Source organism: Megalobrama amblycephala, linkage group LG13 (genome assembly GCF_018812025.1).
Source record: "Megalobrama amblycephala isolate DHTTF-2021 linkage group LG13, ASM1881202v1, whole genome shotgun sequence".
NCBI classification, from domain to species: Eukaryota; Metazoa; Chordata; class Actinopteri; order Cypriniformes; family Xenocyprididae; genus Megalobrama; species Megalobrama amblycephala.
In genome coordinates, this window is record NC_063056.1 from 24,143,227 (window position 1) to 24,168,208 (window position 24,982).

The 24,982-nt window shown below is 36.7% G+C and overlaps 1 protein-coding gene across 13 annotated transcripts in view; it reads right to left on the reverse strand.

Annotated features, from left to right (window-relative positions):
* Positions 1–24,982, reverse strand: part of ptprub (protein tyrosine phosphatase receptor type Ub) — a 272,915-nt gene that overhangs the window by 91,439 nt on the left and 156,494 nt on the right. For all 13 annotated transcript variants that reach the window (XM_048153155.1, XM_048153156.1, XM_048153166.1 and 10 more), the window contains exons 5-7: positions 13,859–13,974; positions 11,270–11,444; positions 7,734–8,027 (exon numbers count right to left, since the gene is read on the reverse strand). In XM_048153155.1, coding sequence (XP_048009112.1) covers positions 7,734–8,027; positions 11,270–11,444; positions 13,859–13,974 — 585 coding nt within the window. The remainder of the gene's footprint in view (positions 1–7,733; positions 8,028–11,269; positions 11,445–13,858; positions 13,975–24,982) is intronic.

The following is a 24,982-nucleotide window of genomic DNA, read 5'->3' on the forward strand; positions in this document are numbered from 1 at the left end:
GGATGAGAAACATGATTCTGTGATATTTGGAGTAGAGAGGGTTTAATTAAATGTACATAAAAGCATTCGTATATCTGATGTTAAATTATGGGAATAAAAATCATAAAAGAATATGCTGCTTTATGTTTCTTTCTTAAAGACATTTATTAAAGGGTCAGTTCACCCAAAAATTATTGTCATCATTACTCAGCCGTTCAATATTGTGAATTATTAAAACAATTTAAAATAAGTTTATATATATAATATATATATATATATATATATATTATAAAATATAATATATTCCTGTGATGGCAAAGCTGAATTTTTAACAGCCATTGCTCCATTTCTCAGTGTCACGTGACTCTTCAGAAATCATTCTAACATGTTGATTTGGTGGTCAAGAAATATTTGGGGTAACACTTTAGGGTCCATTTCTCACTATTAAATGATTAGTCCACTTTTAAATAAAAATTTCCTGATAATTTACTCACCCCCATGTCATCCAAGAAGTTGGACATACAGCGTAAGCATTTTGAAGAATGCGGAAAGCGGAAGTATGTGCAAGGCGATCATTTGTGTTTATAAAGCATATACAGTTGTATTTTTTTCGAAAATGACCGATCGTTTCGCTAGATAAGACCCTTATTCCTCGTCTGGTATCGTTTAAAGCCCTTTGAAGCTGCAATGAAACTGTAATTTTGACCTTCAACCGCCTGGAGGCCGTTGAAGTCCACTATAAGGAGAATAATCCTGGAATGTTTTCATCAAAAACCTTCATTTCTTTTCGACTGACGAAAGAAAGACATGAACATCTTGGATGACATGGGGGTGAGTAAATTATCAGCAAAATTTTATTTAAAAGTGGACTAATCCTTTAACTAGTTGCTTATTAGCATTCATATTACTTGGATATTGGCAGTTTATTAGTACTTATAAAGCACATATCAATGCCTTATTCTGCATGACCATATTCTACATCCCTTAATCCTACCCAAATAGTTATCCCAAACATTTGAACGGTAGTGTATATAGTGAGCAGTGGCTGTCAAGCACTAGAAGGAACTAAAAGGTACTATAAAAATGGCGTAGAAGGGGTCCATGCGAATCATGCAGGATATTTCAAGTTTTCTGAAGTCAAACAATAGCTCTGTGTGAGGAACAGACTGACACAATTTCAGTAATACTTGCATATTAAGCCATTGCAGATTTCAAACATGGTGCTCTGTGTCTTAAATTTTAGTCTGTTCCTTACACAAACCTCCATTCAGAAAACTTAAACAGCACATAATGGTGATTTCATTGTGCTTTTTGGGCCTTTTTCGGGCTTGACAGCCAATGATCACTATCTACTTTCATTTCATGGAAAAAAAGCAGGACATTGTTCAAAGCATCACCTTATTTCATGCAAGAAAGAAAGTCATACAGGTTTGAAATGACACAGTGGTATTAAATGATGAGAAAATTTGCATTTACACTTACTTTCTTCTGCAGAGCACAAAAGATGATGTTTTGAAGAATGTTTCAACTGTTTTTGTATATACAATAAAAGTCTATAAACAACATTGGATCCCAACAACCTTAAATGTATTGCGTTCTGCAGAAGAAAGAAAGTCATACAGGTTTGGAACGACACAAGGAAGAGTGAATGATGACAAAATCTGCATTTTGGAGTGCACTGTACCTTTAAGTCATTACAGTCCAAAGTATAACTCACTCCGAACAACACCTAAAGAGACCCAGCAGCAGGTGGAGGTCCATCTGTGAACCAGACTGTGGCAGAAGTGCAATGTTTGTCCCATTCTTCCATCTTTTTCCCCTTTCTAATCTCCCTCTCCTCCAAGGAACATTCCTTCACATCAAGTCCTGCTCCTAATCACAACAACGCCTCATCAAGCACACCTGGCCGTGTTCTGTGAAATGTCCAGCAGTTCCCTGGCTGTGCCCACAGGATTGTGCCTGCTTTCATCATTTTTATGTAGGTCACTACCAAGAGCTGCGCACCAGGATGCAATCTTCAGCTGCAGCCAGAAACAACCCAGTCATCCCATCACTCATTTCACTTTCCTCTAGTTTTTTGGAGGAGAACTCACCTAGGGTCATGAAAGTATCTAAAGTTGCTGTTGAAAAAGGAGTGAGGAACCATACAATGTGAGCCTAATATACAAAAAAACTAATAAGATCTTGTTGGATGCCAGCTAGGGATATATCAACAGGGAAAAATTGTCAGCATCGGGGTCTGCGTACAGGCGTTAATGGCATCCCCGGATGGAGGCCATTTTGAGCACATCATATGAAGCCGGAGAAGATGATTAAAGTCACCTTTGTAATGGAGTAGGTGGATTCACCTGCTGGATGAAGACAGATGAGCTGACACTACACTCTATCTCCCAAAAAAAAAATTCAGAAAATGTGACCAGTGGGAGTTTGTGATGTTTGGAGGTGCTGTATAATACTTGAGCAGCCCAGCCTAAAATTAAAGGGAAGTGTTGACATCTCTTCTCTGATGACGTATTTTTCGGTGCGAAACTGTCACTCACATGAGAAAGCAGCAATAGCAAAACACAATAATCCAACGATCCAATGAATTCTTGATGGACAAAATCATGTCTCGCCCTACATTTTTTTTCCGTTATTCAGAGCACCACTTAAACCAGGTATTTATAACGAGTTTAAACCTGCTATGACCTGCTAACTATCTTAGAATGGATTAGCTCTTTTTTCCCCTCTCTCAGCAAAGTCAATATTTTAACCATTTAACCATGAGCTTAAATGGAGAGCAAGAGGACACTACAAGAAAACAATCTCACGTCTGCTCTAGAGTTTAAGAAGAGATTGTGGTCAGTTGGCTTAAATAACATACAATCACAAGTCAGACATTTAAAAATTAACTCCACAATGCTCTCCATTACCATTTTTTTACTTTAAAAATCACAATGAAATGGAGGTTGTGAAAGATCTTTTCTTCCATATTGTGAGGATAACGGATTATCCAAAAATAATAATGTAGGACAGGGCTTGGTTCTACACTCAAAAAATTATTTTTTTGATGCTGTTCACTTTATTTAAATAATTCATTATGATTAAACAACACCATTGTAACAGGTTTCTCATTCAAACATGATTGCATCATGTTAAACGATTACTCTTTGGCTCAACTTGATGTTGAAAAAAACATGCTTCAATCAAGTCGCTCAATGAAATAGAAACAGGAGTTCAACTTCCCATCATGCTTTGCACAGGGATGGATAGGGAGAGTAAATGTTGAAATAAAGTGTTATTTTATGCAAGGTGAGAAAATGGGAAGACTTGTTAATGTTAAGTTCTATTATGTTGGTATTTAAAAAGAGTTTCTGTTGTGTTGATGTTTTGGGGGGGTTATCATTATGGTGAAGTGTCGATTGTGTGTTTGGCTTGAGGACCTGGTAATAAGAATTCAAGTTGCTTTAATAATAAAACAACAACTATGGGAATGCTATGGATGTAACCAGTACCATCAACACCTAATGGCCAGAACACACCAAGCCGACGCCGACGAACTAGTGGCGACGAAAGCAGACTGTGGGGTTGGCTCACGTAGGCAGCGTCTGTGTTCAAAGTTGCCCTGACACACCAATCCGCCGCTAAACAGCCGACGGCCAAGTAGCACGTTAGTTCTGCACCTGCATGAGATGAAATGCCTTTTCGAACAGCAGGCGGCAGTATCTGAACAGCCAATCAGAATGATCAGATGGCCCGACGAGCTCCAATGGCGATTTAACATGTTGAATCGGCCGAAAAAAAGCCGACGAGGACCAACTTGAGCCGATGGTGCAGAACACACTGAGAAAACTTAGTTGGCCGACGAAGAAAAACTGCCCGACGGCCGACCGTCGGCTTGGTGTGTTCCTGCCTTGAAATGTGCTGAACAGGCTATAATTAGCTTGCTAATATGTGTTGTTACCATTTAACATTTAGAATGAATTCAACTAAACTTAGACATGTCCAAATAACTTGATTCAATCAAGTTCATCCTACATGAAATATTTGAGTAGAGACAACATGTTTATTTAATGTGATACCATTGTCCATGAGGCCATCGGTGCCGACCAGTTATGACTTTTTGATTGAACATTATGAGGTAAAAACATTTTGAAAAAAAAAAAAAAAAATGAAAAAAAAGAAAGAAATATCCACAAATTAATCGTTCACAATAACAGATAGTGAATTTTCATTTCACGCTGCCTTTAAACTATTAGGAGAGACATCTCAGATTTGATACTTAAAGAGACAGTTCACTACTGTCATCATTTACTCATTCTCATGTCAGTCCAAATCTGTATAAATTTCTTCTGCAAAACACAAAAGATATTTTGAATATTGTTCCACTGTCATGTAGAATGTTTCAACTGAAACATTTTAATTTATGGATGAACTATCCCTTCAAGTGAAACATATCTGAGAGCTCCATTAAGTTTCATGAGCATACCTCTGAGGAATAAAATTCCATCGTACAATTGACAGGTGAAGCTAATGCGTTTAGTAAAGAACTATAAATCCATCAAATTCAGTAAATGATTCAGTTTCGAAAATAAACTATTGAAGATGATGTTACAAAACAAAGATCTTGTTTTGTAGCAGCGCGTAAGATCTAAACATTTTTTTGTGAGACTAGTTCCCTGGAGACTAATCTGAATATCGAGTCACATGACTGTAGACGCTAACACTTTTTCAACCGTGATTAATAAGTCATCACAGCGTATGTGAGCAAGCGCTGTCAAACAAATCAAAACTTCATAGCCTCTGACACAACATGGCGCTCCCACTAGCGTACTTCTCCAAGCACTCAATTATATCTTCGACTTCTATTCAGTTGACGGCAGAATACACAGGAGATTTGAGCATGAACTGAGTATGGAAAACCTCATTTTACTTTCAATCCCACTGATGTGCTTCTATTGAGTCAAAATTACATCTTCAACAGTTCAGCAAATATGACAGGAGCTTAAACAGCCACAATATTCATGTGCAACGAGGCACCACTGGGAATATGATGCAAATACTCCATTTAAAGAAGAATTTCAATCTAGACTTAATGTGGAAGAGAAAATGGAAACAGTTGGAAATATTTAGCGTGAATGTCTGCTCCTCATTTTTCTCCGCCTTTCTTTTAGAGACAAAAGCTGTTTAAGACAAAAACGTGTCTCAAAGTGACTCACAGACGAATCTTTCTCGCTCCGACTCTCTTGTCTTATCTGCTGATGTCTTTTTCTCTCTGCTATGTCATTCTAAAGCCTCCTATGCTGTCATGCTTTTCCGCTCTCCCTGTTTCACCTGGCTGCCTCTCTTCGTCTTGCTTGCTGATGAATGGTAGGTGTCTGGCCTCCAGAACAAGCTGGGAATTATTGTGATGTGTCATTTAAAAAGGCAGGTGTTGATTTGTGTAATAGCATGTGTGTGTTTAGAAGAGGATGCGATGTAAAATAGTGACCATTACCAGGCTGACCAGGTCCAGGGGCGAATCCTCAACCTGCATTTTCACTCTCTTTTTCTCTTGGATAAAAACAGGATCAATCTTCCTAATCACACCCTTTCCAGTTTTGAAACAGCTGGACGTGGCAGAAACTCTCATTTGCAGGTAGAACCATGCATTACCTCACCCCTCGCTGTTTGTTTTGACAGGCACAAGAAGGCGCCACAGGAGAGATGCCCACGGTTTCGGTTGAGAAAATTTAAATTCCAATTAATCATCCACTTTTTCAAAAAGTACGTCGGATATATTTTATGAACTGGCATTAAACACTTGACCAAATTCACATGCTGTTCCATTAGAGGTTGATCAATATGGGTTTTTAATGGAAAATAATGAGAAATTTAAAAAAGAGAATATACTGATAGTGTCAATCAAAAGTTTCAAGTAATTAAAGGGATAGTTCACCCCAAAATTAAAATTATCCCATGATATACTCACCCTCAAGCCATCCTCAATTCATCCATCCATTATTAAAAATAATCCATATGGCTTGAGGGGGTTAATAAATGCCTTTTGAAGCAAAGAGGTATGTTTTTGTAAGAAAAATATCCATATTTAAAACTTCTTCTTTCTTTTTGAAAAAAAAATTTATTTAGTAATAGTTTTTAAATGACAGTTGTTTTTCAGAACAAAGGTAAAGGTCCAAAAAGGAAACAATAGTACTGTATACCAAATGTACCCTAGTTACAAGATAAAGAGGTTCCAAACAGATCACAGTGATAACATCAGAAGGGTGTGGGGAGGAAAAATAAATAAATACTACAACAACAAGATAATAATAGTTAGGTAAATAAATTTAAGAGTTACAAAGGTATGAAAACCAGTACAAAGTTATCACATTCCTAAGTGATCTAATGCCGGCTTCCATATTTTCCAAAATATATCTAGCTTATCGTTGTTAATAAATCGTAACTTCTCAATATGAATAATGCTCACTAGCTCACTCAGCAACACATCGAATGTTGGAACAATGTCCAATTTTCACCTCTAAAGAATCAATCTGCAAGAAACATAAATAAAGAAATACACTGTCTTACATATTTATTAAAAGAAGGTACAGAAGTTACCCCGAAAACAGCAATCTGGAACAATCTTTTTTTACACACTTTGGAAAGCATTTATAAATTCAAATAACTAGCTTCCAGCGGACGACCGCACACATACTGTGCAAGTTGACTTGCGCCAAATGAGTAACCCCTGAAGCGATGTATGACGCAGGATGTAGGAGTAGCTTAAGCTTAGTCGCCTCTCGTGGTTCAAACAAATAGGGCAACAAACTTAAGCTCCTCTTCTCTTATAACAAAATCCTCCTACATTTCTCTTTAATAATGATCGTTTTAGACTTCTAATTCGTAGATAGTCATATTCACCTAGGATGGCTTGAGGGTGAGTAAATCATGGGATAATTAATATCTTTGAGGAAACTATGATCCTTTTTTTCAGGATTCATCTGCAAGCAAGAAGGAGTGAGGCAAAGGAACAACATTTATTTGAAATATAGTCATTTTAATAATTAATCTTTTTTAACATTAAACATGTCTTTACTTTTGATCAATGCAGATCAATTGCTGAATAAAAGTATTATTATTTTTATATATATATATATATATTTTTAATATATTTCTTACCCTTAACTTAAATGGTAGTATATCATGCTTACCACAAAAATATTAAGCAACACAACTGTTTTCAAAGTTGATTCTTGAGCACCAAATTAGCGTATTAGAAAGATTTCTGAAGGATCATCTTAGACTTCTTTCAAAAACATAAAAAAAAATAAAATAATAATAATAATACATTTTATTTATAAAGCACTTTACATTTTAAAGAAAATCTCAAAGTGCTACAATAGAAGCAGAATAAAATAAAACAAAAAAACAATTAAAACATTCTAGGAATTAAGTTAAAAATCAACTGCCAACTAAAACTAACAAAATTAAACATAAAGAAAGTTTTAAACATTGAAAAACTTTTTAAAAAGATACGTTTTTAAGTTTAAGTAAAAAACTTCATTATTCTCAAGTGTTGACAGCTATTTTATAATATATAGAGAGCTCTTAATTGTTTTTCCTACACAAAATTTTTTTAAAAACTTTTCTTGTTTTTAAAAACTGTTTTTGTTTTGTTTTTTTGTTAGAGATTTTAATTAACTCACCTTTCTCATCACAGTCCTCCAACATCAAATTATGACATGAATTTTCAACAGACTTTGTAATGCAAGTGAAGCTCCCCGGTCACTCACCTGCACACTTGGTTCTGCTGATGAGGGGTGGTCCAGGCGGCCCGGTCCCACCCTCACCCGGCCGAGTAAGCAGCACACTGATATGGTACTCCGTATCTGGATCCAGGTGCCAGAGCTTATATGTAACCATGTTAACTCCAAGTATCTCCGACCAGGGCGCCTGGCTGGCCCGATATTCGATTTCCCGACGAATGATGGGGCCATCGCCCAGGATGGAGTTGGTGTTTAGTTGAATGATCAAATATGTGGAGCCAGCTCTCAACAGCTGGGGTGGAGCAATGGGAGATGGGGGAACTGTGATAGAGGCAAAAGGGAGATTACAGTAAATGTCTATTCAGGGAATGAATAAAACGTGTTTATATTTTAGCCTTTTCAAGCAAACCCCAGGAGAAATATATGAAACGTTTTAATGTAGTCTAATCTCTTTTACCCAGTTTTTAAGCTTATCTTGACCAGACACAGTTGGCATGAGGTGAAAGAACATTTGCGGTTCAAAATGGTACAACTAAAAACGCAAAGTTCAAGGGTTAAAATACCAATCTGGCCATGCACAATAAACCTCCAGTAGCTGGTTCTTTCAGGTCCTCAAGGGAGAGCTATAAGTAGACCAACAGATGTGCAAGACTGTAGAATGTGGAAGAACGTGAGATACAAGGTCATGCTATTTAGTGTGAGATTTTCATATCTGGCCCCCTGAGGATCGTGGCGGGCAGATACACAGTAGCCGCAATAACGAGGGAAAAATTCTCCTATTTGATTTGCAAGGTAAGGAACGTTTGTTTTTGTTTTTTTTGATATATATTTAAACCTTGACTAATCACTGGAACTTCAAAGGCTCTTGAGTTAGCAAACAATTAGTGAGAGAAATTGATTTAGAAGGAAGGAAGCGAGGGGTCCAATCAAAGAAAAGATATCAGCGCTGACTTTTCCCATGACTAATCTTCGGGTCTGCTGTGTCTGCAAACTTTCTCTCTCAGGGCCAGCTGCAGATGGCAAATATCCAGCTAGGGACAGAGAAAGCCTCTCCTGGGAGGGATATGAGATGGCAGCGAGTAATAAAGCTCATCTTGTCTGTCAGAGAAAGGCTTTGAGAATATTATAAAGTCAACTCAAACTTCACTTTCATATGAGAAGAGACATAAAAACAGGCCGCCTTTTCTTTGTGATTCTCCCTCAATCCAGTGTTGGTGAGGGCAGATTATTAATTTCACCCTGAGAAAGCTTCTTTCGCCAGAGTAGAGTTCAGAATTACTGCGAAAAACAGATCTGAACCCTACTGACTGACTGAGTACAATTCTCATTAGCCCTCTGGCTCCTCTGCATTAGCCCTGTTGCAATGTAATCTATGGGCCCATTGAGGAACAGTGAGTTGTGAAATGAGTTGATCAAGCTAATTAAAGGACTGATTAGCCTCTTGTTAGCGGGGGCAAGCGTGGGAGGGCAGTTTGGAAAAGACAAGGAGAAGATCAGAGTGAAGGGAAAGGAAAATCTAAGGTGAACGTAATGAGCTTGCGTCAATGCTGCCGCGCTAGCATGTGGGCCTATAGCTTTATGGACTCGTCTGGTGGGGCCAATCTGCCGTGCTTAACTGAGGTGCAGTAATGCATTTTAAATAGGACCTCCTGTCGAAGTAAAAGCCATCAGGAAGCATTGCCAATAACATGCTGCAGAGGGAATGCAGATATAGTGTGAAATGGCTTTAAAGCTCTGTAACATAGAGGCACGGTTGCAAGCGGGTCTCGTTATAAGTTATGCCTCATACTGCGATGTTCCCGAGTGGATTCTGCCTACAGCTCTGGTAAAAATATAATGATGAAGTTGTAATGAGTCAGTGTGACAAGTGCCATAAGAGCAAGTGCTTTGTATCTAAGCACTTTGCTGAACATTTGATTAGTCAGACCCCTAAAAACAGTGCAAGTTAAATGAGTTTTGAATTTGATGACAAGATCCGGAGAACATTAACAATTTTACCCCGGAATATGGTTACATTTAAGGCATTTAGCAAACGCCCTTATCCGATCGCTTTAGCAGCACAAGCAAGAAAAACATTCGAAATAGAAAGTTATCTGCTGGGAAAGTGCTATCTATACAACAATGGCGTTTTCTCTTAGGAGAGAAAATTTCGTAAAATAAAATAAAATAAAACCCATTAAGATGCCAAAATTACTGTAAAAAGTCTTATTCTGTGATTTTGGCAGGAAGAAAGAAAATATCTTAACCAGAGTTAAATAAACAGTGTGAGGAGTACAAATAATTGAATAGCTAGAAGTTTCTCTTTTAGGTTCTCTGAGGGTATTACCTGTGGTTTTTCATTTCTAGTTTTGTTATGACTGCATTAAAAAAACAGCCTGAAGGTTTTATAATGCTGTGCTTCTAGGTCACATTGTGGCATACAGTAAAGCCGTATTTCTAAATTCGCCATAATCCGTGCTGCTACATCTATCAATAGGATTAGCATGGTGCTGCCTCATAGCCTCTCTCAGTATGCCTTAAGGATGGAAGCTGAATAACCCACGTGGCTCCATCCATCCCTATCCTTATTCCACCCATGACTTCTCCTTTTGCTTAGGGGATATCAGTCTGACCAGGGTTTAAAGGTGGACACAGAAAGCTGCCACTGTAGGCTGATGGGCAAGTGTCAAGTTGTATGGTTGAAATTTCAAGTAGGGAGGAGTCTGGTTAAATATGATGCTGAAGACATCTGCTGAATCGTCATGATTATTCTTAGGAAATGTTCTGTACTACTTTAGAACTTTGATACTGTTCTATAAATACAAATAAATGGAATCTCACTGATTCAGAATTTAAATGGATAGTGGAAATGTCTGTATTTACTCCTCATGTCATTTCAAACCTTTATGCTTTTTTGTTGTTGTTGTTGTCGTTTAATTTTATTATTCCAAGCTCCAAAAAGGACTATATATAATACTTAAAAAATGTCATTCATTGAAAATCTGCCACAAATCAAGCAGCTGTCAAATCAAATATCGCACCTACAGTGTAGATGGGGTGTCAATAATATCAAATCTGCACCATAATTTATTTGAGAGCTGCAGTGGAGATGAAGATTCAATGAACAACAACTTAAATTTAATTTGTATGACTTTCTTTGAATGGACTATTTTATGGTGCTTTTATGATCCTTTTTGGAGCTTGAGTTTGTGTTTTTTTTTGTTGTTAAACAGAAAAAATAGCAGCATACATGTTTGCAATGACATGAGGTTGAGTAAATAATGACAAAATGACCATTTTGGAGGGAACTACCCCTTTAAGCTTTACTAAATACCAACCGCAAACAAAAGTCTGCTATTACAACAGTCCACACACACACAAAACTGATAATTTCAGGACAAGGGAACATAAGATGTGAGAATGCAAGGCTATAATTGAAAAAATAATACAATGACATGGATTTAGCCAGTGATGTGCTGTGATGGCAGATGTGAGATCACATCCTGTGATGTGCACATTATGAGCAGTAAAACGAAGACAGAAAGGACAAAAAAAAGAAAGAAAGAAGAAAACAAGCTCTTCACCTTTGACAATGAGTTCAGCAAAGTTGGAGACGCCAGAGCCTCTGGAGGACTGCGTGACGCATCGGTATAGGTCCTGCTCTGGCTTCTGGACGTCCTCCAATTGAAAGGACACTGCGAAGCGGTTGCGGCCTAAGTGCTTGACAGAACCACCTGAGGACACTTCACCATTGTGCCGCTAGAAAAGAAGAAAAACATGAAAAAAGGCTACAGCCTACTCACCAAGCATATGCTGCCAAGTACTTATATAAACACTGAATGAGCAATGCACTTTTTCTGGGATAAAGCCATTTGTCATTAAACTCAGGACACAAATACTGAGCCAAAACAAGACTAAAATTGCATTTGCCCAATTACTTGATGAAGTTATCATTTAGGCATCTTATATTTAAGGTACACACATATATCATAGTGACAACAGACAAAGCACTATAAAACCACCATAAGAGTTAGGGATGTGCCTGAAGCCGAATAGTACGTTTGCATTTTACTATAGGGACGAAAAAAATATGAGACGGGAGGAAAAAATATATTTCAATGCTTTTGCATTCTCTCGCAATTTTACAGTTGGGTAATTATATTGTATACAATTGGCGGGCATCAGGGAGTCGCTATCAATATGTGGGGTATTGAAACTGCTTTTGAATGCAAGCTAGCTTTTTACTTTCGCTTTCCAATCCGCTATCACACGTACTCTGCGTATACTACTGTAAGTGCAGCAACGATGCCATTTCATGCAGATGAATGAGAGTGAAAAGCTTCAATTTATGTTGAGAGACAAGCCATAAAAGTTGGACACCGCAGTATGATTCATCTGAATAATTAGGACCAAAAATAAAGAAGTCTTGAAAGTCTTGCACGTAACTTAGTATGGGGAATTGCTACGTGGAGCTTGGTGAGGAACCAGACACATCTCTCACACAAAGCCACACTTGATAGCAGCAACCTTTCAGCGCGGCTCAGGTAATTTAAGCGAGACAGTGGTGTGAATAGCACCCATCCAAGATGTCAACGCATTCATTTTTCCCCCTCTCTGAATACCAAGGACACAAAATGAGCGCTGAGAGTGCACTCATACGAACGGAAAGCACTTCGAGAAGGAGGTCAGCGGCTGCTACACAACTATGTGTGTTTGTTTATTATGGGGCTGCTAAAGTGTTTAGGCTTTCAATGTGGTTCAAGACCACACAAACCAGACCTGAATGTAGGGGTAATGTGTGGGCAATGGCTGCAAATTTGAGGTTTGCATAAAACAAAGCCAAACGTACAATCAAACCAAACATACAACCAAACGTACAATCATCTGGCTTTGAGAGCCACTCTCTCTTTTTTTCAACCTAGCAATCACATTCAGTGAACTGCCAGACAGGCAAACATGTAGGATAAACATACAGTAAGAGAGCTGTGGACAATCTGTTTGGACTAAACGTGCCACACATTACAGATGCATTTGACCCAAGCACCTGTTTGGTATCAGCTGGAACACTTTAAAAAAAAAAAAAAAAAAAAAAAAGTTAAAACTTGAAACTAAGTTACCTGACCATATACTGTAAAAATTGTTATATTTTTAAAGAAAATACACATTATTTTACTATTTATTCACATTTCAAAAGTTTGGGGTCAGTAATGTGTGTACTGTAGGTATATATATATATATATATATATATATATATATATATATATTAAAGGTAAAGGTAAACATACTTACACACACATTATGACAGTTATAAACTGTAAAATATACAGGTTACATACTGTAATGCCTGTAAGGACCATAGCTGTCAAGAAAAAAACATTTATAGAGTATCATATCCATGATTAAAGGCAGAAAGTAGGCTGTAGCTAGTACTACAGATAGATGAAGTAGGAAAACATCCATATAAAATGGAAGTGAAGACAGAGAGCCATATATCTCCTGCTGTGTTTAGGGGAGAAATGAGCACTTCAGAGGGTTTGAAGACATTGATTATTGCAAAATCTTGTGTCGCTGTGACAGCTTGCAACCACAGGCATCTGTCCTTGACCTTGATGTGACATAATCATTCATTTAATTTAATTCCACCTTTGATGCCAGAAACTTCAGCTCTCTGAGGGCACCGGGAAATGTTCCTTCCAAAGACCATGTTAGAACCTAAAAATACTCTCAGAACAATTATATAACGAAGACAGATGAAGAAAGAGTGATCTCTGCATGGCTTTGCTTTTGAAGATTTACAGTTTACAACTAATTTTCTTAAACTAAGTTTCTTAAAGATATGAAAATGTAACTGCAAGGTTGTGAAGTTAAACTTTAAAAAAAAAAAAAAAATTCTAAACGTCCTCTCTGATCTAATCTGAGGAAGAGTAGGAGTTTTAAGAACAAAATCAATTTGAACAAAAGTGTTCTTGAAATTTACAATGTCCTATTTAAAAAAATGCTGCCTTTTATACAGTAATAATCAGGTGCTTTGAGCACATTTGGTGCTAATTTTTTTGACTCGCAGTAAGTCACGACAGACTCATCCTAGATGATTATTTCTCCACAAAAAAATAATAAAAAAAAATAATAAAAAAAAACTGATTATACACCATAAAAATCCAATCTATGCTCACCTCCAAAAGGAACTTCTCTGCTTCAGAGGGACGCCCAGCTGCTACGCACTGGAAAGTGGCATTCTGTCCAGCGTTGACCTCCACATCTCCCAAGCGGGAGAAATGAGGAGCTTTATCTGAACACAGAGACATAAGGGGTTCAGAATAATAAAAAAATAATAATAAAAAACACACAAAGAAGTGTACAATGCCATTCAGAAGTTTGCGGTCAGTTCGACGTTTTAAAAGAAATTAATATTTTTATTTAGGAAATATTTTTATTCTATTCATCAAAGATTCATGAAAAAGTGCATCACAAATATTAAGAGGCACATTTGTCCAACATTAATAATAAGAAATGTAACTAAATTAGCCATTTAGAATGGTTTATGAAGGATTGTGTGACATTGAAGACTAGAGTAACGATGCTGGACTGTATTTTTGATCAAGTTAATGCAGTATTAGTAATAAACTTCTTTCAAAAATATATTTTTTTATCAATGTAAAAGTCTTTACTGTTACTTTTGATCAATTTAATGCATCGTTGCTGAAAAAAATTATTAATTTATTAATTAAAAAATTTAATTATAAATTTATTAATTAAAAATTATTAATTTCCAGTGGTTCCCACAGGTTTGAAATATACTTGCGGTGGTAGCCGGGCGAAAAATCCTCCTATTTCCCACGGCACAAAAATGGTCTACTACATGTGACAAACAAATAATGTGTGATTTTTAACAGTATTTTTATTTATTTAATTACATACTAATATTATGCATTATTATGCATTGTAAATTATGCAAAATTACAGCATTTAAATGGTTTACATTTTCCTATGTTCTCCTTGCTGTCATATAGTGTCTCTCTCAGTGAACGGGATACAGATTTTACTAGTAAAATTTATAAAATGAATAATATATGTGTCAAATAATGTTCTTAGTGTTTTCTTCCTGTGGGCGAGACTACAATAATTTCCTATGAATTAAATGGAAATCAAATTACATACAATTTACTGTGTAACCAAAATATCAATAATGCCCAAAAGAAAAAGAAAAAACTTAGCGTGTGACTTTTAATTAGAAACAAGCCCGAAATACACTGGTACTCTTATTTTGAAATGTCTGTACTATTGCAGGCTGATCCTTCAGATTCTTACAATCATCTAAAACATTTTATATAAAGGTCATGAAGTAGACATTGTAATAATTCATCAACTTGAGTTCATTAGCAATCGCTTGGCATAAATCTGCGCTTTTCATTGATTGAGAATCACTTTGAAGCAGTCTGAAGCGCTGTCGCGTGAGCTTGTAGGACTCGCAACAGCGCCCCCTTGTGACTTTGCAAAATGCAGCGCCCGTTTGAATGTTAGTGGGAGTAAACAGTTCTGACGCACACATAATGAGCAGGTACGAAACGACTAGTTAATCGATCACGGATGGTTTCATAATCTTGCGCTGATATAAAAGTATAAGAGGATAAAAATAATAAAAGCAAAAACGTGTCTCCGAATATACTTGGGCGGCCGTTATTATATATGGGCGGCTCGCCCAAGTAAAGTCTATGTGTGGGAAGCACTGATTTCTATCAAAAAGAATGTGTACATACAGTAGTCCACAGTAGTGCTTACCACTTTCACACTTTACAACCTTCTTAAAGTCAACACTGAAATACATATTTCTGGTATGAACAGGAAAAAGACTTTCCTTTCTGTTGACATTATTAGGCCCCTTTATTTGTCAACGTCGTGCCTGAACCAACTGCCTCCATTCTGGTAGGCAACGCCCACTTTTTACGATCCAGTCAAGTCCTGCCCTACATTTCTCAATTTGAATATTCTATTTTCCCTCAAACATGTCATATTTTGGAAGCAAAATGTGTTGCGAACGTTGTTTCATGTGGACTTCAAATGCAGGGGAACAATCTCTTAGTGGCCAGAAATGTTGATTTGTTCCAGTTTGACTGGCTAGTTAAACGCTGTGTCCATATATGGGTTGTTTCCTTGCCTATATGTGAGACAATTGATAATCCTATGACATAAAGTCTAGCTAATCTTCCTCTAGCATGCATGGTTCTTGGTACTTTCCTTCCCTTTAAACTAAATCGATTTCCATGAGGTCTCAGTTCAACTAAACTTCAATATGACCTTTTGAATTTAAAAGTCATATCTATTCATTTGAAGACAACTGAATGTACCGAATCAGGGATTAAACAGGATAAAAAGAAGAAAGCAATGGATGGATAGGATAGATTAAAATAAAGAAATACTTTATTGATCCCCAGGAGAAAATACAGGTGTGAGATTGTTGCAATATGCTTAATATAATGTGCACAAAAACACCCCTTTGAAAAGACATAGTGCAGGCAAGACATTACATTCATTGTCTGCACATTATATTACAAAATACGAAGAAACCAATTTCAGAGCCTGATGGTGGCAGAGGATACACTACTCATTCAAGTGCTGAAAGCCTAACAAAACAAGAAGGACAAAAGCAAAAAAAAAAAAAATAAACACAGATAAATACTGAGGTTCTATTAAAACTAGCTTGACATTCTAGTTGCAGATGTATAAGCAAAAACTTTTCAGATTTTTTTTTAATCAGTTCTTTGAATGGGTGTCATATATAAAAGGCCTCAGGGAACATGAATAGCTTCATGCTAACAGTGTTTAGTCTCTGAGAGCGGAGGAGAGCTCCTATGGGAACCGCAGACAGACCAGCACAGCTGAGAGTTTGATTGTTACTAGTGAATAAAAAGTGTACGGTTTATGTATAATTTAATCATTTGAACTACTGAACTGCTTCTATTTGCGTGGTGATAAGAGATGAAAATCACTTTTAAAGTTTCGACAATTCAACTACATGCATGTTTTATTAAAAATACTGTTACTGATGGAAAAAAAGTGGTTTCGATATCCAACTTATTTTGCAATGCTGAAGTAAGCTATTTTCTGTGAATCTGCAAGACTTCCAATTCATTAGCCACAATATGCAAGAACAACAAAGTGCAGTAAATGGTAAAACTTTGCACTTACAAACCAGTGTGTTTATGATACAATCATTTATTTCAGAGGAGCTGTTTTAATGCTTTGAGCTGCAAAGTTGCTTCATTCTGTGACAATCTGCCATGTGAATGTGTTTCATTTTTGGCTAATTTCCTCATGACGTGGAAATGGTTGCATAAAAAAAGCATAATAATTTTTCTTCCATACTGCAGGTTTCATAAGAAGGCTGTCTTGGTTAGATTTGCAGGCTTGTGTTGTCTTCTCTAACCACAGGGCTTTCAAACTCTCTGGCAATGAAACAGCCTTTCCTCCTTGAGGAGGATGTATATAAAATCACCGTAAACTGCCTACCCACACTGCACACATCTGAAATCTGTCAATCAAAGCAGATAAATAGGCTATGAGTATGAGGTCTGATATAACAGAAAATGCTGTTTTGTACATCCACCCTGCGCTTGTATTATTTATCTTATTTGAAAAACCAGGCCCAAGCTACATTGTTTGTAGTCCACGGGTAGCCACATGTTCGATGGGCATTCCGCGGTGTGATGCTCGATTCATGTTTTTATGAGTCAACATGAATCACAAGGCAAGGGAGTATGAAAAGGGACTGAAAATCTGTCGGCCAGAGTATTAAATATGCTTGTTTGTATCCTAAAGACTTTGATGAATAGATATTGCAGTCGCCACAACACTAAGGTTACGATGTGTAGAGAATACAAATGAACAGAAACCACACCCTCTCTTGAATCAGATGGAAATCTTCTCTCTTTCTCGCTCTTTGTACTCTTTTTGCCTGCCTTTCCTTTTTGACTTGTCTTGCCAAATGGTGATTTCCGCAGTCTGGCGCAATGCCACTCTCGACAATGTGTGTCCAGGTCCTGATGAGAGTTTTAATTATTTAATGTGCACAGTGGGGCTTAGATGATGCCATCTGCCGCCTGCAGGAAGTGGGGAGGGGGGCGAAGGAAGAGGGTGTTAGAAGACTCAGCAGAGATGAGCTTTCATGACCACAGCATCTGTTGATTTGCTTGTTTGGAATCGCACTTTATTACCATCTAATAGTAGTTTGTCAGTTTTCTCTGTTTAAATATGTATTAATATCACTACAGTTTTATGAAGCCTTAAAAGCATTAAGGTGTCCCTCAGGGGTTGTGAAAAGGATTGTTAACTTGGAGCGAAGACCGCATCTCTGTGGTGTGCCACCTATCCCTATCGGCTGGTCACTAAAACACATTTCAGCACATCAGTAACAATTACAGTTGATAATTGCGCTGTCGGAGCCTATTGAATTGGCCTTAGAAAAGGCTTGCAGCTTTCAGATAAATATACAAACATGTTGTTATCGTATAAAGCAGCTTGTTTTAATAAAAGCCAGTCAGATAAGGCAGAATTCACTAAGAATGAATTGCACCCGCTGTATCATTTATTTGCACATGCAGTCTGCATTATTCTAGCGCCCAATTCACAAAAGGAATTATGCAAAGTAGGCACATGCCCTAAAACGCAATATACATAACAAATTTGCAATTTCTGAACTTACAGGTTGATTCTAGGTGTTCAGTTGAGGAGAATGCAGCAGTGTACTGTGATCTGCTGTTTATCAGCTGTTTATATATATATAACATTACAAATGTCTTTACTTTTGATCAAATTAATGTGTCTTTGTTGAACAAAAATAATTATTTTCTTAAAAGGAGGGGTATCACGCACAGTTTCTGCCAATCTCATGGTAATCGTGAGTACCTATAGAGTAGTAGTGCATTCTTCATATCTCCAAAAAGTCTTTAGTTTTATCATATTTATAAAAGATACATATGCTGTACCGAGTCTTTCCGAAAACAGCCGAGCGCCTGGAGGCGTGCCGTGCGAGCGGAGCTAAAGAGTGACGAGCACACGCAGCTTTTGTGTAGCGATCGTCTGGAAGCTATCATTGGTCAGCTAAACAAATGTGTTTAAATACATGCAATACACCATTGCATTATCCCTGGATAACTATTGAATCAACATAATGAACATAGCATATAGTGAATGATGAATAATTATGAATTCACTACGTTCGTGTTGTTTACATTATATGCACTAAGGGTGCCTATTGCCAAAAAAAAAAAAAAAACAAACATTTGAAGCAGTTTTACTCACAACCTTTACTCAGTTCCAACTCATGACCGGGATCATTATCGCTGTGACCGCTCCATCTTTCAGTTTCAAACGATCTGTAAATCCAGCGTAGAACTGGGCCTTGTTTATAAAACCATAAGCGCCGATCCTGAGGGCTCGAGCAGCCAATTAAAACACAAGATATTCTCCATTCATTTTAACCAATAAAAAACTGACTGCAATTATCAGTTTCTATGGTTATTTTAATAACAAATATAGAGAGTGCATCATTGTAATGCGTGAACACAAAACTCTCAGTACTACTTAACGCTGGGTTATGAAGCGATGGGAGTGCATTGTTTGCACAAAAAACAACATCAACATAATTTACCACATTATTGACAAAATAATAATCTCGTGAAGTCCTGTGACCTGTGCAGCACTGCCGACGACTTCCGTAAAGCCGAACGCGCGTTGATGGGCGTGCTCTTGTTCTCTCGCTCAGGTCGACATGCATGCATGTGCTCTTCCGGGAGAAGTGCCCGTACAATTCCAACCTTTATGACGTCACACAGCCCCGTACTCGAAAAAGACCGCAAAGTTTATGAGGATTTGGAAGAGTATTTTTGGCAAAGAAATATTCCAACTCTTGTTTTGAAACTTTGGCCATGTTTAGCAAGATAATCCAACTTTTTAAGTGTAAATAAGTCAGAATACATGAAATAGCATTTTACTTAAAGGGTTATTTCACCCAAAAATGAAAATTCTGCCAATAATTACTCACCCTCATGTCATTCCAAACCCATAAGACTTTCGTTCAGCTTCGGGACACAAAGATTTTTTTTTGATGAAATCTTCCTGTCACTCCAATGACAGCCTATGCAACTACCACTTTAAAGCCATAGAAAGGTAGTAAAGACATCATTAAAGTAATCTGTCTGACTCCAATTGTTTAACCTCAATTTCATGAAGCGACGTGAGTGCTTCGTTTGCTTAAAAAAAAAAAAAAAAAAAAAACATTTTACCACTTTATTTACAAAATATTAACATGAAGTACAGTGCGCTTTACTGTATGACATGGAGGTGCCGACGCGATCACTTGCATCTTTTCAACTTAAAATACTATTTTTTGTCATAAAGATAAGAGTAATGCATTATTCTGAACAGTAAAGGGTCTACTTATACAAAAACATAATTTACCACTTTTTTACAAAATCTTAATCTGTAATGAGCATTGACGAGAACACCATGACGCATGCGTGTTATGTTGACACGAGAGCGGACGTTGTTACGTGAACATGCGTTGGAGATTATTATTTTGTCAATAAAGTGGTAAATTATGTTGATGTTTTCTGTGCAAACAAAGCACTCTCATCGCTTAATAAAATTGAGGTTAAACAACTGAAGTAACATGGATTACTTTAATGCCTACTTTAATTACTTACTATCTTTCTGGGGCTTGAAAGTGGTAGGTGCATAGGATGTCAATGGAGGGACAGAAAGCTCTCAGATTTCATCAAAAAGATTTGTGTTCTGAAGATGAACAAAAGTCTTATGGGTAAAAAGTAATTAATGACAGAATTCTCATTTTTGGGTGAACTAACTCTTTAACATAAATACTAAATACACATTTAGCACCATGTTAAACTAGATTGTAGACCAAATAAATTAGTACAACTGACTTGTCCATTAAAGTCTATCTGACACCAATTACCAAAATTGTCACTTGACAGCCATTAAGTCATACATAAAAATAGTTTAATAAATACCAGTCTTCAATACTACCATTACCAATACATCCAGTCTACAGTCAGCATACAAAAACAAATGTCTAGCTCTGCTGGATTAGGAATGTTTAAAGGATTTCTACTTTCCCCCTTGGCAGTAAAAGACATCACAGCTCCGTACACACTGCGCAGTCTTCACAGCACTGGTGGGCCGAACACATCACACATTCCCTCACAAAAACTCCCTACTCTGATCTGTTTGTTTTCTACCATGTCCAGCAGCTAGCAGGCTACAGCATGCCGGCAACCAGCAGGGTTCAGGTTCCCGCTAACTAATGCAGTACATATGCAGCATACTGATGCACACGCTGCATAGTAAATGTTAAATAGTAGCACCTGCATAAAAATAACTGAAATAGCTGATACACCTCAATTGTTTCTCCCAGAGAGCAAATGTAGACTTGATTAAAGGTAGTATAGTATATAATGAAGTATATAAGATTTATGTTTAAATACATTATCTTAACCCAGTTAACTGTTCATGAGTTTATCTCTCCCAAAAGTGTAAACATCTTCTCAGATCCATCAATCTCTTTCTAGCTCAACCTATAGCAAGAGATTAAATCATGGCTGTTGTAGCAGGCTACAATGGATGCTTCAATATTAAGGCTGCACAATATATCGTTTTAGCATAGAAAAAGCAATGTGCGCACCCGTGATAGTCACATCACAGAATGCGCGATGTCTAGTATAGGGATTGTTAATCAGAACTTGAACATGTTTTAGGTCCCGTCAGTTTAAACATTCAAGAGATTTTAAACCATTTGAGCACACGAAGATGCGAAAGAGAACTCAATTCTGAACATGCGGCTGTTTTATGTGTGTTTAAAAATAAGCTTTATTTTTGTAATTCTGCTAGATGCCAGTAATGCTGCAAACTACATACTTCACCTTTAAGTTTCCTGCTTCTTAGCTTTTTGTCCTGAGAAAAAGAGCTTACTAATCGGTTAAGTGTCTCATTTAGTTGACTAAATAGTTTTTTGGCAGTTAGTTTATTTTATACAAGGACAAACGTCTTTGAACTTGCACTGATGAATCATTCATATTACAAAATCATACTATACACAAATCCGCCGCGAACTCTATGGGCGCCGCCATCTTGCCTGCCGCCATTACTGCGTGCCTGCGAAGTGTGACGGTGTGACACTTGCCGGTGCCCTCTAATGACATTTCAATTAAAGCGCATCCTGCTCATTAAAGAAAATGTCTGGTGAAAGGGAACATGGGTAGATGATGTCAGGCAGTGGCCAAAACTTACCAATAAAGGTAATTTATTGACAACATAATGTAATAATGTAAAAATGTAATGTAATGTAATTAAGAAGTGTATTAATTGATGACAACAATAAAACCGAACGCTGTTATTACTAGCTGTGTTGCTAATATGTTCACAAGCTTCAAGTTTTAAATAATTATTAGGCCATCCTTAAAAATATTCTTGTTTGCCATAACCCGACCGACCCTGTCAATTTAGGACCGACCCAATTAGCCTAATTATTTTTTCCCCTTTTAGTCCGACCGACTTGCCGATTGTAATTGCGTTAAGACCCACGGATTTTTTTTTACTCTTCAAACAGCTAATACAAATGCAATAAAATGTGAGACACACGCAATTGACGCTTTTCACACGCTCTCACGCCACACATCCATTTTCTCACGCACAGAAAAATCGCGAAGTAAAGAGGACACAGAGACCGACAGACTAGACAGAGCAGGTTACTTATGATAGAAAAAAATCTCAGCTCTCAGATTCTGTCAATTTTATTACGAAATTCAAACAATAAATACCGTTTTGGTGCTTGTAAATGTGACATGCTAGAAATACAGATTAAAAAATATTACAACATCAAACGACGTATAATGTTATGTTCTTGTAAACATGTTTTTCAAAATGGATTTATGTATTCACACTTAGCCTACCTTCGTCTGAGGTAAGTCTCTCAGAAATGACCGAACGCTGTCAGCTAGCAGCCCCTCACACAGAACCTGTTTTGGCTGATATGTGTACTGTATTACATCTTTATTATATTTTTACTTATATCATTAAATAAAGTTGTTATTATAATAAAAAATGCATTATATTTAAATTGTTATTTTTAAATAATACTGCCAGCTGATAGGGCTCTCTGTATGTTTACAGCATTAAGTTAGGTGAGTTGTTTTTTTCTTGAGAAAAATTATAGCCTACCTAATATTTATCCAAATGAGTCAATATTAAATCAAATCACAATAATAATTAAATAATAATAATTGAATAAAAATAATAAAAAAGTGTAGCTTACCAGAAATTGTAGCCTACCATGTAAACATTGTAACATGTCACTAAACCTAATAAAAGTCAGCTTAGTTACTAAAATGTTTTGACAATCACAATACACTTAATGTGATGCAATAAAATTTTTTTTTTTTTTTTTTTTACATTTTTTACGACCTACCGACCATTTTTTTTATTTTTTTGGCTGTTACGGCAAACCAAAATATTTTTAAGATGGCCTTAGCCACGACCAGTTGTAGCAATAAAATACATGTTCTTACAGGTATTCAAGATTATTTTATTAATCATCTGACATGCGATGAGCCACCTCGGTTATGTGTTTCATCCACTTTTGACGCACATCTTGGTCCTCCGCTCGACCAGGAACTCTGTGCAATCCGTATGGCAGTAAACATGGGCAGTCAATGTGCAACAAAGCTTCGTGGATTACACAAACGGTTTTATTCCAGGCCTGTAGTTTTGTGCTGTTGTTAAAACAACCAACCACACAACATGCTCTGCCCGGCATCACTGGACAGCATACATACTAAAAAAACTATATAGCTAACATCTGCTACAGCCTATGGGACCAACACGCTACTTCTGCTACTTCCTTAGCAGCAAGGCACGCAGTAATGGCGGCGCTGCTTTACTTCCGTGTTTCGCCGGATTTGTCTATAGACATTGTGTAAACTTGTAAAGCTGACCTAAAATTGGAATTGGAAAGTGTGACAGGGTCTACATTTAAAAAGAATTTTCACACAAGATGGAAACTAGCTCTTTTTATCATCAAAGAAACAATGTAGCTGTATCCTGCTGAGCTAAAAGCCAAAAGCCAGAGTAGACTGAAACAAGGATGAAAGGTGAATCTGGGTACAAAAGTGACTTTGATATCCAAATTATGTGTGCTTACAGATCCATCAGGAAGATCTGTGTTGAACTGGACATGCATAGAAAGATGTACTTGAGAAAGCAAAACTCGCAGTGTCATGTTTCATATTAGAAAAGTTACTACAAAATAGTGATTGAACGATCTGGATTTAGTCAATGGCTGATGCCAATTTCTATAGTGCATGCTGTAAATATACATTTAACTAAATCATTTATTATAATTAACTCGGTCCCCGCCATTGACAGAATTTTCCAGCAATCCATTTGTCACTGTTATACAGTAGGGGGCGCTATTACACATCTTCTGAAAGAGTACAGAACCTCTGGGTCAAAACACAGGCGACGAAAAAGCAGAAACAAGTGACAGAAGCATTGCTTAATAAGCACATGTAAAATAATGAGATCATCAAACATTAAACGGCATATAAATCAAAACTGCCTAATGTTACCGAATGAAATGTCGAACCCAGGACAAGGTACAGGACTGTGCAAGCTTTAGGGGTGCTGATGAACTCAATCTACTCCATCTATGTTTTGATCATAGTTCTGAATCCAATCCAGATGTAGTCTTTTACAATTTATTTCATTTTTTTGTTCAAAATGTTGCAATTTTAAGAAACTTACCCATATTCAAGTCTTAATAAAATAGGATTAAGGGTTTAAATTACTTTTTTTTAAGCAGGGGCTCTGTTCTTTCTTTTGATATATTCTATGTTCAGATATTCAAAAAAAAAATTCTGGGGACATGAAATTGAAATGAAATTTTTGTGAAAATTATCAAAAATGCTGGCACTGACTGGCAACTTAAATTATAATTATAATTTTGATATACTATTTATGTAACTCTTTCTCCACCAGCGCTTTTTTTTTTTTTTTAAGAAACCTATCTATTAACATCTGACAAGCATAATTATTATCTATTTATGTATAATTATTGAGCGCTGAGAAGTACATTTTGCAAATAATGTGTCATTTTTAAAAAAAAAAAAATGGCAAAATGTTTTCAGCTTTTAATTTTTCATTAAACAAAATGTTTAATCTATTTATTATTATAAGTGATTAATACCTTCCTCTTCTAGAAGTAATAATGCTAGCAATGCTATTTTTAA